The sequence below is a fragment of the Anolis sagrei genome, chromosome 2 (assembly GCF_037176765.1).
Source record: "Anolis sagrei isolate rAnoSag1 chromosome 2, rAnoSag1.mat, whole genome shotgun sequence".
Lineage (NCBI taxonomy): Eukaryota > Metazoa > Chordata > Lepidosauria > Squamata > Dactyloidae > Anolis > Anolis sagrei.
The window spans coordinates 268496275-268513983 of NC_090022.1; the positions used below are offsets into that span (position 1 = coordinate 268496275).

At 42.8% G+C, this 17709-nt stretch overlaps 1 protein-coding gene across 2 annotated transcripts in view; it reads right to left on the reverse strand.

The window, feature by feature from the left end:
* Window positions 1-1121: 1121 nt before the first annotated feature.
* RGS7BP (regulator of G protein signaling 7 binding protein) overlaps window positions 1122-17709 on the reverse strand; it is an 86648-nt gene continuing 70060 nt past the window's right edge. For both annotated transcript variants that reach the window (XM_060761547.2, XM_060761549.2), the window contains 3 exons: window positions 6939-7086; window positions 5232-5302; window positions 1122-2160 (listed from right to left, as the gene is read on the reverse strand). In XM_060761547.2, coding sequence (XP_060617530.2) covers window positions 2063-2160; window positions 5232-5302; window positions 6939-7086 — 317 coding nt within the window. In that variant the 3' untranslated portion in view covers window positions 1122-2062. The remainder of the gene's footprint in view (window positions 2161-5231; window positions 5303-6938; window positions 7087-17709) is intronic.

Sequence of the window (17709 nt, forward strand, 5' to 3'; positions counted from 1 at the left end):
GGTGTCAACTTTGTGAACCTCCAAGTGTTTTGGACTTCAGCTCCTAGAATTCCTTGCTATTGAACAAGTTGGCTAGGGTTTCTGGGAGCAGAGTCTGGGGGGCACAAGTTTGACACCTCTGCCCTAGATTTTCATGAACTCAGTCTTACTTTGACAGTGCTGCTCTATATTAAGTACATCAGTGTGTGGACAAGGCAGAGGAGGAGTGAGGTAACCTCAACCACAAAATGCCAGCTAAATGTACAGCCTACTTTATACCTCCCTCACCTTTCCCATGTAGCAGAGCTAAGCAAGCACCAAAGCAATGAAGCCTTGACCTCAGTATTCTGCATCAATTTCTTTTCTGCTCACTTTTCCTTGCTTCAGGTATGGATCTCATCCCGAGACTGCTTAGGGCTGGAGCCACCCTTCCCTGATTTTGGCTATTGACTAATATATGATGTTAGCCAACCATTAGCCTTTCTCCAGTTTAATCTTGAAGTCAACCAACAGGCTCACATTTGGTAACCTTGATATCCATCTAACAGTTACAAAGCCAAAGACTGAAAGGCAACTTGCTATTTATAAGCCAGTTTTCTTCTGTAACTCACTGGTTTGGTATATTCCAAGTCAACATGAGTAGTGTGTATGAGGAGCTGAAAGGTGGCAAGCAAAAGAACAATGAAGCACTCCAACTCTCACCAGTTCTTTTCTGGAAATGATACTTTCATCCCTTATGCTCTGCATGTATAGAAGAGAAACAAAAGATAACTAGGTCCCAAATCATTAATCTTGTAACCAGAAAAATAGAACATGGGGAACTCATACATAATATTAGGAGCTCCTGATGGCACAATGGGTTAAACCCTTGTGCTGGCAGAATTGCTGACCAACAAGTCAGCTGTTTGAATCCGAGGAAAGATGGTTGAGCTCCCTATGTCAGCTCTAGCTCCCCATGCTGGGACATGAGAGAAGCCTCTCACAAGGATGGTAAAACATCAAAACACCCAGGCATCCCCAGAGCAACGTCCTTGCAGATGACCAATTCTCTCACACCAGAAGCAACTTTCAGTTTATCAAATTTATCCTGACATGAAAAAAAATCCATGATATTTAGCAATACAATGACCAAAGAAATACTCTTTAATTTAACTAAAAAATATTTATTAACAATGTAAAATGTTTAATATTTTACAATTAGAGCTACATCTGGCATGCCCTATAAGCAGTAACACTAAGTTGATGTTCAGACACCATGCTTCAACCTTTAATGGAAACAAAATGGGATAATCTGCTTTACATCTGTAGATTTTATCGTTTCCTACACCATTTTTTAAAATGTTACAGTCCTTTCTTCCCAAAATAGAAATAGATACATTTGTGGAGGCAGGGGTTAAAAAGTAAATCAGCTATTTCTATGCATTGTACAATATGTAGATAGAACGATCTGATATTTACAGGAACAACATAATAATGTTATGTTGCTTGCGAGTTAGAAATTAAGATTGTATTTATGGAGATTTGTATAAGCTGAGATACAGAGTGGAAGACTAAATATGAATGAGAGCACAAAAAGCAATAGGAGAGTTTGTGCATGTTCTCTTAAGATACTGGCTCTGTTTATTTTAGCCGTTTAGAACTTGAGCACAGGTTTGCTGTTCTAAATAGTTTTCTATGGATTAGGATTGCTTAATAGATTATGTTCAAATAGTTTAACATCATACTAGCAAGAGCTACAGTCATAAGTATTGTACTGTACACAATCAGTGGTGGTTTGTACACTAAATTAAAAACCCTCTGAATGTTTTATTTCATAATTATAATATTTGCATCTGATAACACAATGGTTTAAAGTGGACATGCAGTATGACATTAAAAAAACTTTAAAAATATTTGAATGGTAAATTGGATTCTGGATTTGGTTCTCATCGGCAACAAACTGTAAAACTCTCAAAAAAGAGGGAAGAAATATAATTAGGGCAGTGTAGAAAACATACACGATCACTCAGAGCATTTAGGCTTATCCCAATAAAGGTCAAATTGTATTGGCTGTAATCGTCTGTGAACTTTTGTATTGGGTCATCTAGCTTGAGACAAGACAGCACAGTCCAAAGAATCGCCGCTTCCGTCTCCGCACTAATGGATAAGGAGTCGAAGTCAAGTTGAGGAGGCTGCTATCATCTGTAGGTTAAAAAAAAAAGCAGAAATCAGAATTATACAAAGCAGCAACCAAGCATGGATTCTGGAAAGACATCACTTTTGCAATATTTAACTTAGGAACAGGAAGAATCAGAGGAAACATGATAGAGGTACAGGTTGAGTATCCCTTATCCAAAATGCTTAGGACTAGAAGTGGTTTGGATTTCAGATTGTAGGGGATTTTGAAATACGTATAGTTGCATATTGCGCACATAATGGAGGCAGGAACCAAGTCCAAACATGAAATTTATTGTTCCATATACACCTTATATGCATAACCTGAAGGTATCCCTTTATATTTTAATAATTTTCTGCATGGTGCAGAGTTTGTGTAAATTGAACCACCAAAAAGCAAAGGTCATCACTAATCAGTTACTCAGTCACCCATGTGGGCAATTTTGGACTTTGGAGTACTTGGGATTTCTGGATAAGGGATGCTCAACCTGTATTTTAATTTCTAATTTTTTATTTTAATTCTGTGTAATTTGTTAATTATTGTTCTTATCAGATGAGTTTTTAAAACTGTTGAATGTTTGTTTTTATTTTTAATGGAGTTGTCAAATCTATTTTGGTACTTTTATGGCATTGAATGTTTGCCTTTTGCCTTGACTGGGCTGTGGTGTAACTAGTTAGTAACCAGCTGCATTAAATCACTACTGACTGAGAGGTCATGAGTTCGAAGCTAGCCCTGGTAGGAGTAAGCTCCCAACCATTAATAGTCTAGCTTGCTGTTGATCTATGCAGCCCAAAAAACAGTTGCACCTGTCAAGTAGGAAATTTAGGTACCACTTTATGCAGGGAGGCTAATTTAACTAATTTATAATGCCATAAAACCTTCCAGCAGTATGCAAAAGAATGAGGAAGTACTTTATCAAAGGACCCGGTGTCACAAGTGCACGGTGAAGCGGCAGCTCTCCATGTGGCTGGAACTGAGCATATCCTTATGAAGCCGGAAAGCTGGAATGTTAAAGCTGCTCTGTGTCTGCCTATATATGTTGTACGTCCAAATGGTATTGAATGTTTGCCATTATATGTGCATTGTAATCCGCCCTGAGTCCCCTGAGGAGTGAGGAGGGCGGAATATAAATATTGTAAATAAATCAATACATTTTATGTTGTAAACCGCCCTGACACCCCATGGGGAGATAGGGTGGGATAGGAAGTTTTGCTTACTTACTTAGATAACAATAATTGGACAGAAATCTTAAAATGTATGATAGTTGCAATACAGGCTACGATAGCCAGAAAATGGAGAGACAATACAAAATGGGATTTAGAAACTCGGTGAGGTTATCTCTATGAATACATAATCAATTATTTCATTAATCAAAGGACAAATAATATATAAATGGTCATACAAATCAAGACTGGTATAGGAAATGGTCTATTCTAGATGACAAAATAGACGGAGATGATAGATACAGCATTTTGAACCAGGCTTAAAAAATTGATGCAATGACCTAGCTCTTCTAGGTGGGAGGGGGGAAATGGGAGGGTATGAGTAATGGATGATACATATCTAGGGAAGCATCCTATAAGGTAAAGTGACTTTTGGAATAACGTATATTGAGATAAGATTTGTACGGCAAAAGTTTGTTAATTGAATAGATGTATCAGTAACTTTAAAAAAATGTAAACCCTCCTTATTAATTAATTTATTTATTTATTTACTATACTCAATCATCTAAGGTGTAGATATCACCTGAAGTTCAATAATGGATTCTCATTACCATCATTTTTTTGCTGTTTTCCCCACAGAACCTCTCAAAATGGAAGGAAGAAGTGATATTATGGCCATTTATGATACCCTATGATATTTTATGATACCCTATGGTCATTTTGAGAAGAACTGCTGAGTGATTGGACTTGCTGTGTGGCCAAAATTCTATTGGTGGCTTACACTTGGATATCTTGCCTTACAGCAAGGGTGTATGGTGATAATGTTCTTCCTAAGATCCCCATAGGCCACACATCCTACACAGCAAGCTTCCATTTTCTCCCCTCCGCATAGGTAAGCGGTGGAGGCAGCCTCTCCCTGGACTTGACGGGGTTTGTGCACATACAGGTTTTAGATGGGCCAAAAGGGCTAGAGAGTAAATCCTTTTTCTCTGTCCCAAAAGAGACATACATGGATAAGCCACATCTATATGCACACATGTCCCTCACAGGATTCCAGCCAGTGTTGTTTCAAACAAAATAACAAAATTTATAATGCCCCCTTTCAAACTTTTCAAAACAATCCTCAATAATAATAATAATAATCATCATCATCATCATCTTTATTTATATCCCGCTCCATCTCCAAAAAGACTCAGGGCAGCTTACAAGTATGAAGAATAATTGCAAAATTGCAAAAGCACACAAATCCCTTTGTTACTCTTGACTACCATAGACCCAGTGAATCAATAGCATCTACAGTTTTCCCTCACTTATTGCAGGGGTTACATTCCAGGACCACCTGCGATAAGTGAAAAACTGCAAAATAGGGCTGCCTGGGCCTCTCGCCTCCTCTTGGCGGAGGTGCCCAAAAGGAGGAAGAGGGAGGTAAAGAGGGTGAGGGGGGAGGAAGAGCCGCTCCCTCATCCTCTTTACCTCTCTCCTTGTGGTAGCCGCCGGGGCATATAGTGTTCCCTCGCAACTTTATAAACCTGCAAAACAGTGAGTCCGCGGTAAGTGAACTGTGAAGTAGCGAGGGAACACTGTACCTATGTGGGGCTCAACATTCAGCAATTTATTGAATGGGTCTTTTCTAATTGAAAATAACAGGATGCCAGTCATCATCTCACCCATCATAGACAAATTGTTTTGATTTTTTAAAGTTTTTGCATGAGGACAAAATAGGCAAATCTTCATATTGTGACATGCAAGTGGATAGAATAACATTTTTGGAATGGGAAGGAACTGTCTAATTGTTTACGGGGAACATGTGTACATGCCAACCCCTTTTTTGTGTTATCAGAGTTAACATTCACAGGCATTCCTTTTCCATTTCTGAAGAAACTGAGTTTGACCACTTTAATAGCCAATAACTACATATAAAAAGAAATGCCTACCTTGATTTTTCAGTGGCAAAGGCATAGTTTCCCTGAGTTTGCTTAAAAGGTTTTTCATTTCTCTCATATCCCTGTAGAAATGAACCGAAGAACTAATCAAACAAAATCAATGTTAGCTAAGCAAGATAAAAAAAACCTTTCCTGTATTTTGCTACAAGAGTATTCGAATTTCCTTTTAAAAAAATTTGTCTGTATATTGAGTTAGGAATTTTCCATTTTTTTAGTGAACAAATGATGTAGGTCTAATCTGAAACACCACCAATCTTAGTATCTCACTTAGCAGTTTCATATAGATATTGAACTGCATATGTGGTAATATGGAATTCTGTGGCATCCCACAGCACAATGGCTATGAGGCTGAGCAGGACTCCCCCAAAGCCACTTTCTGGAACTGATCTTGCAGATTTGCCAGAGTTGATCCAGTAAGATGTCAGAGTTGATCCAGTAAGATGCCATGATCAATGGTATCAAAACATGTTGAGAGAACCAGGAGAATCAGCAGGGTAGCACTCCCCATCTCTCCTCCAGAATAGGTCAACTGTCAGAGCAACCAGGACTGTTTTGGGGCCATACTACAAGGCATCTGAAGCTGTCCAGCCACCACATGTCCAAGCATTTCGACTCAATACGGGGTATCACTGACAGGACAGTAGTTACCATAAACCTCTAGTAGCAGGCAGGTCTTCTTCAGGACTGAGTGATCTAAAGCAGTGGTTCTCAACCTGTGGGTTTACAGGTGTTTTAGCCTACAATTTCCAGAAATCCCAGCCAGTTTACCAGTTGTTAGGATTACTGGGAGTTGAAGGCCAAAACATCTGGGAACCCACAGTTTGAGAACCACTGTTCTAAAGGATAAGACATCCTAACACAGTAAAGCATTTACCTACCTGGTCAATCAGCCCCTGCTAGATTTTACCAGCCAAGAAGAGGAAGAGCCATGCTTACTTGTAGTAGGTCAAACAGCCTCAAACTATCTTATCTACATCACCAGGCCTCAATATTGAAACCAATCTGATAAAATTGATCAACTCCTTGGACAACTCCTTGTATTAAGTGTGGTGGCAAGTTCTGAATTGTAGCCAAGTCAGTACTCAAACAGTAGCAATTAATAAAAGTAAAGTCGAGGTGAAGAATGGATGCGAGAGCAATTTATGACTATAGACACCCTAGCCTACAAAAGAAATAATAGTACTCCATTTGTGATTCTAAACATACATGTATCAATGTATTAAGTATGTTAACTATATTTGTAAAAATACACATTTGGGAAATTGCGGACTATGCCAAAATGGCTTAATTCTCTTAGTTTCTGATTAAGCTTTAACTGATTCAGCCTAATCTCCATGGCTGCCCTATGGCTACCCAGGCATCTGGAGCTTCATACATGCCATTAGACTTACATAGTCAGCAACAGAGATGCTTCTCTATTTGGGGAGTAGGAGATGAAGGACTGAAGTCTTTTCTAACTCCACTCTTCTCTTGATCAACAGTCATCTGAATGAGGCTACTAGCACACAACCCAGCTAATAGCAATGATATACCCGGAAACAATCTGTGTTTCAGTGTGTAGAGAAGCTGGATGTATAGCTCACATTCTTCACTGAACAAGGGATGAACTGACAAAGAAGGCTACTTACACGTGTGCATCATCTTTATTTAAATCAAATTACAGATTTTTAATTGGTGCAATTTATGAATACTACATACCTCTCTGTGTTTTCAATATCTGTGGAAACCTGCCATAAATGTTGCTGGATGTCTATTGGTGAAGATGACGTGTCTTCTAAAATAGGAGCCTCTGAACTCTCCTCTTGTTTACTGTCTATGACCTTGGGTGCTGAACAAGACTCCAATCCTTTGAAATGTGCAAACAAAACAAAAGAAATCTAATTAAAAACAAACAATGTATACTTGCATCTCCAATCAGCTGCAACATTAGAAATGATTTTAATTATATTCCACCTTCCCCTCGATATGGCATCCAAATTGGCTCAAAACAAGGAATAAAACAGATGACGCTTACAAACTTTCGATGGCATGCTGTTCAGCATTTATGATGCCTTAAGATAGGCTTATGCACTCATAAATTTTGCTAGTTACATTTACAACTATGACGCCATTGCAAAGATTTCAAATAAATCCTAAAACTCATGTTCAAAGCCAGGTAGCTGCACCATCCAAAGGCATGTTGGGACACTGATAAGCCATTTGCTGAAGGATGACCAATCCAGCCCTCTCCTTCTAGTGATCTCACATGTGACAAGATGGGAGTCTGCAGAGGGCCTATTGCTGCTCTTCTAACTGTGGAATGGAGCTGGACGCATCATCCTTAAGTAAGCTGCTTGCCAGGACCTCAGAATGGCTAAAGTTTGTAGGGTTGCCCTTTTAAGGTGGGTTTTAGGGGCCAGATGGGAAGGTGGGTCACAGCTAAGTCTCCTGTACAGAAACTCAGCTAATTACGATAACTAAAATGTAGAAAAAACACACAAATACAACAGCACAGAGTTTAAAAAGTTGAAAAATGTTTTTAAAGTTTGTTAACCTTAGCTGGCTTCACATGCCGTCAATGAATAGTCCTCAATATACGTTTCCTGAATGAAGCTGATATCCTTTTATAAAATGGCACAGTCCATATTTTGACTCGCTGTGTTTCTGAAAAAGTGAGTCAAAATATGGTCCACATTGTCTTTCATATGCCTTGAGTTGCCTTCGGGCTGAGAAAGGCGGTGTACAAATGCAGCAAATTAATTAATTAATTAATATTTTAATCAAAATTTTGGATACCAGTCCATAAGTTCTTAAAGAGGGGGATATACATGAACATGCATACGTAACCCCTTGGGACCCTTAAGGACCTGTGCGCGTGTGTGTATGCGTGTGTGCAATTAGCAAAATGGTAAATGGGTGCTTTTTGAAACCACTCACTTTAATAACCCATAGCTGTGTCAGAATCTGTACCAATGATGATGATTTACTCATTAAAAATAAATAATTAATCCTATACACTCTTCTCTCTTAGCTTTCCTATTGTTTATATTTATCTCCACAATTACAACTAAGATGTGTTATGAAAAAGGACAAAGAAGTGACATCACAAGAGATAAAAACTTAAGAGTTAATCTGCCATACATTCATCATTGCTAAAACAGGGCAGTTCATAATATATATTGCTTACTTTTAGAGAAAGGAAGAACTATAATGAATCCCTATATCTATATATAAAATCTCCATTCTCCATTGGAATCAGGCTATATCTTTATCTTCCTGATAAATTTGCAAATATGTTTTAACTGGAATACCGTACAACACACAGTCAAATTAAGAAAATGATAAAATAAATAATAACATGTCATGGTATAGTTGGTAGCATTGTTTTGCAAATAATGTGATAGATCATGAGGCTGCATTGCTGGAAAATGGAATAGGGTAATTGATTTTTAAAGAAAATAATTAATCAAGAGTTACATCAGAGAAACTGTATTATTATTAATCATTTCTGAAAGGTAAAATACAAATGTTTTGCATAAAGAGTATATTGCTAGGATCTGCAAAAACTTGAAAAATACTGGAAGATTTTTTTTTTATTTCAATGTTGGTTAGATAGTGGGGAACTGTTGCAGAAAAACTGAACCACTAAACGAGAAGTTTGCTACAGGTTGTCTCCTTTTATTTCATCAATAACTAAGCTAGACTCATCTATGGTCCCATCATCTCATCAATGAACATGTTGGGTCTCCTCTCTTCAAGGTGATTATACTATTACAGCAATATCATGTAATAATTTTTAGAGAGAACTAAGTTAAAAATCTATGTCTCCAGCTTTCTTATTCCTAATGTAAATAAGAGAAAATCTGGATCAGAATGCTATTAGGACCATTAGACTTTATAAGTGGACTTACGTTTGCAGGAATAACAATTGCACAGTAGCATTATCATCCATATGTAGAATTGGACTGATGCTACAGTACTACGTAGCGGAACCAGCAAAGCAATTCACATCAGTGTGTGATGCACTGTGGTGTGCATTGCACACTGTTGTGCATTGCATATACACACATACTGGACACCCTTGTAGGTGTCCCGTCTTCACAATTTAATAAAGGGAGTTCCTAGCATCTCTGCTCTGCAGCCAGGTATACATAGAGTGACAAGACATAGCAAGTAATGCAGAATTCTGGTGATTTATTTTAACAGATTGCTTTGCTTGCCTAAAATATAAGAGTGATGCTAGTAAAGGACTTATTCTTTATGCAACACAGAGAATATAAAATGTGTGGTGAATTTCCATTTCTGAGGGTACTGTAGTGTGCCTGGCCCATCGTTATGTGCAGCACCGCATTTACTTTGGAGTGTCCTCGGTGTACCGCATCTAGATCATTTTGAATTTCCATCAGGAAAGCACTGTAGCAGAGCCTCTTCTCCTTGATGCACGCACACAGTTTCTCCCGATGGGCACATTTCTTTCTTTGCTTCTTGAAAGTACCTGTTTGGTTACATTTCTTCAAGCCACACATCACATTGATTTTTGTGGCTTCTTTTCAGCAAAATGTTCTGCTTTCGGAAGAATTTGTCTAATTGGTGAGGGAACACGCTCATATTAGCACTAACAACCTAAGTCAAGAGGAGTAAAATGGAAAAGTGATGGGCTAATTCCTTCGGATTCACAAAGAAAAAAAAAGGAGTAACAAGCAGTGAAGGAAGGAACTTCAATGGGTAATTTAAAAGCCCCCCTTGCTCAGCGACTCCTAATTGAATTAATATCGCAAATTCAAGCCTAACAGACAGCTGAGCATACAGTTGTCAAACAATGAATCCTTTCAGATATCTTCAGTGCCAGTTGCACACCCACAAAGAGCACAAAGCAATAAATTCGGCGCTCAGCTGTCTGTCAGCAATTTCCACTTGAGAAGCACTTGGTTGCCTCCAGGCGGTTGTTCCACATTTTCCAGTGCGGCAGCCCAGCCCTAGACAAACGGGTATGAAGTAACTCTGCAGTGGCATCTGTGTACAAAGAACTAAATGCCTTGCAAATACTCTGCCTCCAGAACAGGGCACACCTAATGGCAAACTGTCGAAAAGAAGATATCCAAGGTTTTCTTGGCAGTTCCTTTCTTTTTTGATTGTTACTATGGATCAATAGGTTACTTTCCCTTCTGTTTTTGCTTTTAACACACATTTAGGAAACTGTATTTAGGATACAGGAAGAGTCAGAGATGTTTGTCTCAATTATGTAACCAAGCAGGTTTTTAAAAGATTACTGAATAATCAACTCCCATCAGTCCCACTCAGAACAGTTTGGTGCAGTGTTCTGGCACCCCTGGCAGGGGATCATGAGGGGTGTGTCAGAGGGGTCGCCAAAGACCATCAGAAAACAGTATTTTCCATTGGTCATGGGGGTTCTGTGTGGGAAGTCTAGCCAATTCTATTGTTGGTGGGGTTCAGAATGCTTTTTGATTGTAGGTGAACTCTAAATCCCAGCAACTGCAACTCCCACATGTCAACGTCTATTTTCCCCAAACTCCACCAGTGTTCACATTTGTGCATATTGAGTGTTCGTGTCAAGTTTGGTTCAGATCCATCATTGTTTGAGTCCACAACTCCAAAACTCAAGGTCAATGCCCACCAAACTCTTCCAGTATTTTCTGTTGGTCATGGAAGTTCTGTGTGCCAAGATTGGTTCAAATCCATTGTTGGTGGAAGTTCAGAATGCTCTTTGATTATAGGTGAACTATAAATCCCAGCAACTACAACTCCAAAATGACAAAATTAATTTTCCCCCAACCCCACCAGTATTCAAATTTGGGAGTATTGGGCATTTGTGCCAAATTTGATCCAGTGAATAAAAATACATCCTGCATATCAGATATTTACATGATGATTCATAACTGTAGCACAATTACAGTTGTGAAGTAGGAACAAAAATAATGCTATGGATGGGGGTCACAACATGAGGAACTGTACTGAGGGGTCACGGCATTAGGAAGGTTGAGAAACACTGGTTTAGGGCTGTTCCTCAGAGGAGCTATTTTCATTTGGAGATGTTTACTGCCCTGTACAAAAATCACCCTAACTTTCCTCCTGTAGGGCAGCTCCCTGCAGGAAGAGTTTGAACTTGGAGAGCTCTCTGAACTTTACCAGAGATATAAAAAGCAGTAAAGGTCCCCGTAGGCTTTGATTCTGCAAGGTTGTTCTATACCCATGAGGCAGGTAAAGTTAATAAAGCACTGAACTGCTGTCTCCTTCTACTAAGCACCTGTCCGCACGCACTTCTTTGCCAGCATAGGTCTGGCTGTTCTGTATGCATCCATGAGTGCAAACATTTGCTTGGCCCTTTTTTGCCCTCAGGAACACATCCCTGAATGAGCAAGTTGTGCACTGAAGTGTGAGGCTAGCTTGGTGGAGCTCTCCATGGAAAACTGCACAGAAGGCTCAGCCAGATGGCACGCATCCAGTGCTCCACCAAAATTAGAAAAAATACTGTGAAATATAGTCATGAACTTGCTAGGTGCCAGTCTGTGTTGCCTCACGTACTAGCTGCTATTCCAAAGGACTATACAAAAAAGCACTGAGGGGAATAAAGGCAATGAATGGAGGCTTTAAAAATATTGCATTGGCCATCCAAAGTAATAATGTCTATGTCTTGCTGACATATGCAAATAAAAGTCCAACGTATGTCTTGGACCCCCCGGTGGTGCAGTGGGCTAAAGCACTGAGCTGCTGAGCTTGTTGATTGAAAGGTCGCAGGTTCGATTCCGGGGAACGGTGTGAGCTTCTGCTGTCAGCCCTAGCTTCTGCCAACCTAGCAGTTCGAAAACATGCAAATGTGAGTAGATCAATAGGTGCCGCTCCGGCGGGAAGGTAACGGCGCTCCATGCAGTCATGTCGGCCACATGACCTTGGAGGTGTCTACGGACAACGCTGGCTCTTCGGCTTAGAAATGGAGACGAGCACCACACCCCAGAGTCAGATATGACTGGACTTCATGTCAGGGGACTATCTTTACCTTTTTATGTCTTGGCTTGGTCATTGTGGAAGTTCATTATTCTGAATTCTGAAAAACTTCCAAGTCAAAATAATCAAAACCCCACCAGGACGCATTGTTTTACTATGATAGTTACTCTGGATGGCCAATCTTTGTCTGGTGGAAAATAGGGGAATGGGAAAAATGGTTGGTTATGTTCCCACAGCCAGATGCAGAATGATTACATCATACACTGAGTCCCCTTCCAAACATTGAACTGAATTATATGGCAGTGTAGACTCAGATAATCCACTTCAAAGCAGATATTGTGGATTATCTGTCTTGATATTCTTGGTTATATGGTTGTGTGGAAAGGTCCTGAGACCTTTGGAGGATCTCAGTGGAATATGCCATTGGTCTGCATCTGGCTATGAGGCAGATCCTCTCTGATCCTCTGCTTCCCCCACCTACCCTTCCATCACGCATGGAATGGCTGTTCAGGGGGACTATAGCAGAAACACCAGGTAGCACCGCCAGGCTATGAAGCACCACCAGGACTTTCTCCTATCTTCCTAGTCCTCCCCTCTTGCCACCTTTCATGGAATAACCATTCAGAGTGACTGGGACATGGTGTGCATCCCCTTAAAGAGCTGTAACGGAACTCCAACTGTTGGATTCTTATGCTATGATGGATGATGTAGGATTTTGGCCAGTGAGATATTTAGGGCCTCATCGGTTTCTGCAAATGATGACATCAGCAGCCGTTCTCTGCCAACTGGACTTCAATGGTCAGAACATAACAAAATACCACAGAATGCTGTTACATACCATGGGCCTTTCTAGATAGTGGCTATCCCAGGAGCATCCGCGTTTAAAAAACGCGGGTGTTCCTGGGGGCCTGTCTGCCAGATTGGCCCGGCAGAACATCTGGAGACCGTATCTCCCTTCCCCAAAGCCACCTTTAAAAGTAAGGAAAACTTACCCGGCCTCTATTACAGTTTTGCCGGAGCTCTCCCAGTGTGTAGAAATGACATGCCGGGAGAGCTCCGGCAACACTGTAATGGAGGCCAGGTAAGTTTTCCTTACTTTTAAAAGGGCTTTGGGGGCTTTGGGGGAGTGGGTGGGATTCCCAGAGTTTTCCAGACGAATTTAGTCAAGAAAACTGTGGGAATGGTGTCTGGACTGCAGTCCAGACACTGGAAGTAGTGGGTTTATTCTGCGCCTTCCAAGAAGGTGCAGAATAAATCCACTATCTAATTAATTCACCACAAACCAGGGTTTTCCTGGTTTGTGGCAAATTCAATGCAGCTTGGCCAGAACGTCATCTGGAAAGCCCCCTTTTTATTGCACAAGTTTTCTCTATAAAGGGGCTGTCTGAATGGGCTCCGGGTAAGGCAATTTTACAGTCAGAAGACTTTTGTATCACCCTGTTGTTTTTCATCCCAGCTGGCTATCTATCACACTATGGACTCTCCCACACAGCCCTATATCCCAGAATATCAAGGCAGAAATTCCCACAATATCTGCTTTGTGCTGGGTTATCTGAGGCAGAAAATGTGGGATTTTCTGCCTTGATTTTCTGGGATATAGGGCTGTGTGGAAGGGCCCTATGACTAGCATATTGGATTGTTTTTTTCCTCTCCTCCCTCTGCACGCCCTTTCCTTTCATGCTGTGCCTGCAAGCCTGAAAGTGGGGTCTGTTTTGTTTTATACTGCTTTGTAACCTACTCTGGGAGCCTCTGGGACTTAAGGGTGAGTAAAAAAAAAGCTCTAGCATTATAAATAAACACATGGCTCATTTAGAAGGAGCCTTGAATACCTCTCTTTATTTTACTGCACCGTTACTCATTGCAGTAAGTGGTGAGGACACATGTCTCTCCATGTGTTCTGGCACAAAGCTAAAACGAAGTATGCTGATGTTAGCCCTACCTTACCCCAAGTTAACTCTGAGGGCCCTTCCACATAGCCATAAAACCCAGAATATCAAGGCAGAAAATCGCACAATATCTACTTTGAACTGGGTTATCTGAGTCCACACTGCTATATATTCCAGTTCAGAGCAGATCATGTGGGATTTTATTCAACTCTGTGGAAGGGGCCTGACTTGTGAGAAAGCAGAGAGAGCCAATGCTTAAATGAGATAAACCCTCAAAGTCTTTGGCTTTCGCATCTTCTTCATCAGTTATTTTTTAATGAGGCCACCAAAATTGGCAGTAAAATGTTTACAATCTTGGAAAAAGCTAAAGGGTTGCAAGTTAGATTAGAATATCCCTTTGTAGTTAGTAAATAGTTCATTATATGTTGGTGTTTCACTGGGGAAAAATACTTTTAAGGCAGATGCATTATTTGAATACATAGTTACTGTTGACATTATTAGTTGGATTTATGATACAACCTTTAGGTTTAAAAGATCTTAGCAACAGTTGTAGCAGATAAAAATAAAAAAGGACAACGAAGACAATATAATAATAAATGTTCTTCAAAAAACCATATGGATAATTTATTTATTTATTTATTTATTTTTTGCATTTATTGACCGCCCCTCTCAGCCCGGGGGCGACTCGGGGCGGTGAACAGCAACATAAAGAACAGTGTACAATAAATTCCGACAATACAGACGAGACAATACAAACATGACATATACTTATGCTAAAAATCCGCTTCGTCGAAGTTCTGGGGTCATAGCCAAAATTCATATTCCTAGTCCATTCCAGTGTCGTTCAAGGTAACTTAGTTGAAGGCCTGCTCGAAGAGCCATGTTTTCAGGCCCCTACGAAAGGCCATCAAGGAGGGCGCCTGTCTAACTTCAACCGGGAGGGTGTTCCACAGCCGGGGGGCCACCACCGAGAAGGCTCGCTCTCTCGTCCCCGCCAGACGTGCCTGTGAGGCAGGCGGGACTGAGAGAAGGGCCTCCCCGGATGATCTCAAGGCCCTCGTGGGCTCATAGGCCGAGATGCGGTCTGCAAGGTATTTTGGGCCGGAACCGTTCAGGGCTTTGTAGGATAACACCAGCACCTTAAATTGGGCCCGGTAGCGAATCGGCAGCCAGTGGAGCTGGGACAGCAGGGGCGTTGTATGCTCTCTGCGTCCTGCTCCCGTTAACAACATGGCTGCCGCGCGTTGGACTAGCTGAAGCTTCCGGGCCGTCTTCAAGGGCAGCCCCACGTAGAGAGCGTTGCAGTAGTCGAGGCGGGATGTGACCAAAGCGTGTACCACCGTGGCCAAGTCAGACTTCCCAAGATACGGGCGCAGCTGGCGCACGAGCCTAAGCTGTGCAAATGCTCCCCTGGTCACCGCTGAAACCTGGGGGTCCAGGCTCAGCGATGAGTCCAAGGTCACACCCAAGCTGCGAACCTGTGCCTTCAAGGGGAGTGCGACCCCGTCCAGCACAGGCTGTAACCCTATACCCTGTTCGGCCTTGCGACTGACCAGGAGTACCTCTGTCTTGTCTGGATTTAGTTTCAGTTTGTTCGCCCTCATCCAGACCATTACAGCGGCCAGGCACCGGTTCAGGACTTCGACGGCCTCCTTAGTAGCAGGTGGGAAGGAGTGACAGAGTTGGACATCATCTGCGTACAGGTGACACCGCACCCCGAAACTCCGGATGATCTCACCCAGCGGCTTCATGTAGATGTTAAACAGCAAGGGGGACAAGATGGAGCCCTGAGGAACGCCACAGATCAACGGCTGTGGCGCTGAACAGGAGTCCCCCAGCAACACCTTCTGAGTACGACCCTCCAGAAATGACCGGAGCCACTGCAAAGCAGTGCCCCCAAGACCCATCTCTGCAAGGCGCCCCAGAAGAATACCGTGGTCGACGGTATCGAAGGCCGCTGAGAGGTCCAGGAGCACCAACAGGGACACACTCCCCCTGTCTAGCTCCCGGCGCAGATCATCGACTAAGGCGACCAAGACCGTCTCGGTACCATGTCCCGGTCTGAAACCAGACTGTGCCGGATCTAGATTATCCGTGTCTCTCAAGAATACCTGGAGTTGTGAGGCCACCACGCTTTCCATGACTTTGCCCAAAAAGGGAAGATTGGAAACAGGCCGAAAGTTGTCCAATTTAGTGGGGTCGAGTGATGGTTTCTTCAACAGCGGCTTTACAACAGCCTGTTTGAGGCTCGCTGGAATCTTGCCTTCCCGAAGGGAGGCATTAACCACCACCGTTACCCACTCGGCCAATCCCCCTCTGGCCTCTTTCAGAAGCCAGGATGGGCAGGGGTCTAGGATGGACGTGGTGGGTCTCATTCCTCCAAGTATCTTGTCCACATCCTCGGGTTTCACAAACTGAAAAGAATCCAACAAAATCGGACAAGCAGGTGCTTGTGTCACATCCACAGAGACTGCATTTAATGTGGCGTCCAGCCCAGAGCGGATCAAGGCGACTTTGTCTGCAAAGAACCGAGCAAATGCTTCACAGCGCGCTGCCGAGTTGTCAGGGCTCCCACCTGAAGTAGGGGGAGTTAACAGACCTCTGACAACCCGAAACAACTCCGCCGGACGGTTTTTTGCAGACGCAATAGTGGCCGCAAAGAAAGTTTTCTTTGCGGCTTTTATTGCCGCGGCATATGCCCTTAAAAAGGACACAAACCGTGTTCGGTTTGACTCGCTTGGGTCTGAGCGCCACACGCTCTCTAGAACCCTCTTCTTTCGCTTCATCGCTGCCAGCTCCTCAGTAAACCAAGGGGCTGGTTTAGCTCGGTTACTCGAGAGGGGACGTTCCGGAGCGATCTTGTCAATAGCCCTGGTCATCTCCCCATTCCAGAGAGCGACCAAGGCCTCGACATGATCACCTGCCGCGGCGGCGGGAAACTCCCCAAGAGCCGTCAGGAATCCACTCGGATCCATTAGCCTCCTGGGGCGGACCATCCTAATGGGTCCTCCACCCTTGCGGAGGTTAGGGGGCGCAGTGAGCCTAAATCTAATCAGGAAGTGGTCGGACCATGGCAACGGAGAGATAGACAACTCCTCCACACCGCCACTCTGCTCCCATCCCTGACAGAAAACCAAGTCCAATGTGTGTCCAGCACAGTGGGTGGGGCCAGTTATTCGTTGGGACAGCCCCATGGTTGCCATGGCGGACATGAAGTCCTGAGCCGCACCTGTGAGGGTTGCCTCGGCGTGGATGTTGAAGTCCCCCAGCACAAGAAGCCGTTGGGACTCCACCGCCAGGCTCGAGACCACCCCCGCTAGCTCAGGTAGGGAGACTGTAGTGCAGCGAGGTGGACGGTACACTAGCAGAATCCCTATTCTGTCCCGGTCACCCACCCTCAGGTGGACGCATTCAAAATTTGTGGTCTGCGGGATGGGGCTCCTGGTTAGATGGATGGAATCTCTATAGACCACTGCGACACCGCCTCCCCGTCCTCCAGCTCTTGGTTGGTGTTGCACGGAGAAACCTGGAGGACAGAGCTGGGAGAGGTTTACGCCCCCCGCTTCATCCAACCAGGTCTCCGTGATGCACGCCAGATCTGCCCGCTCTTCCAGGATAAGCAATTGCATAAGGCCAATATG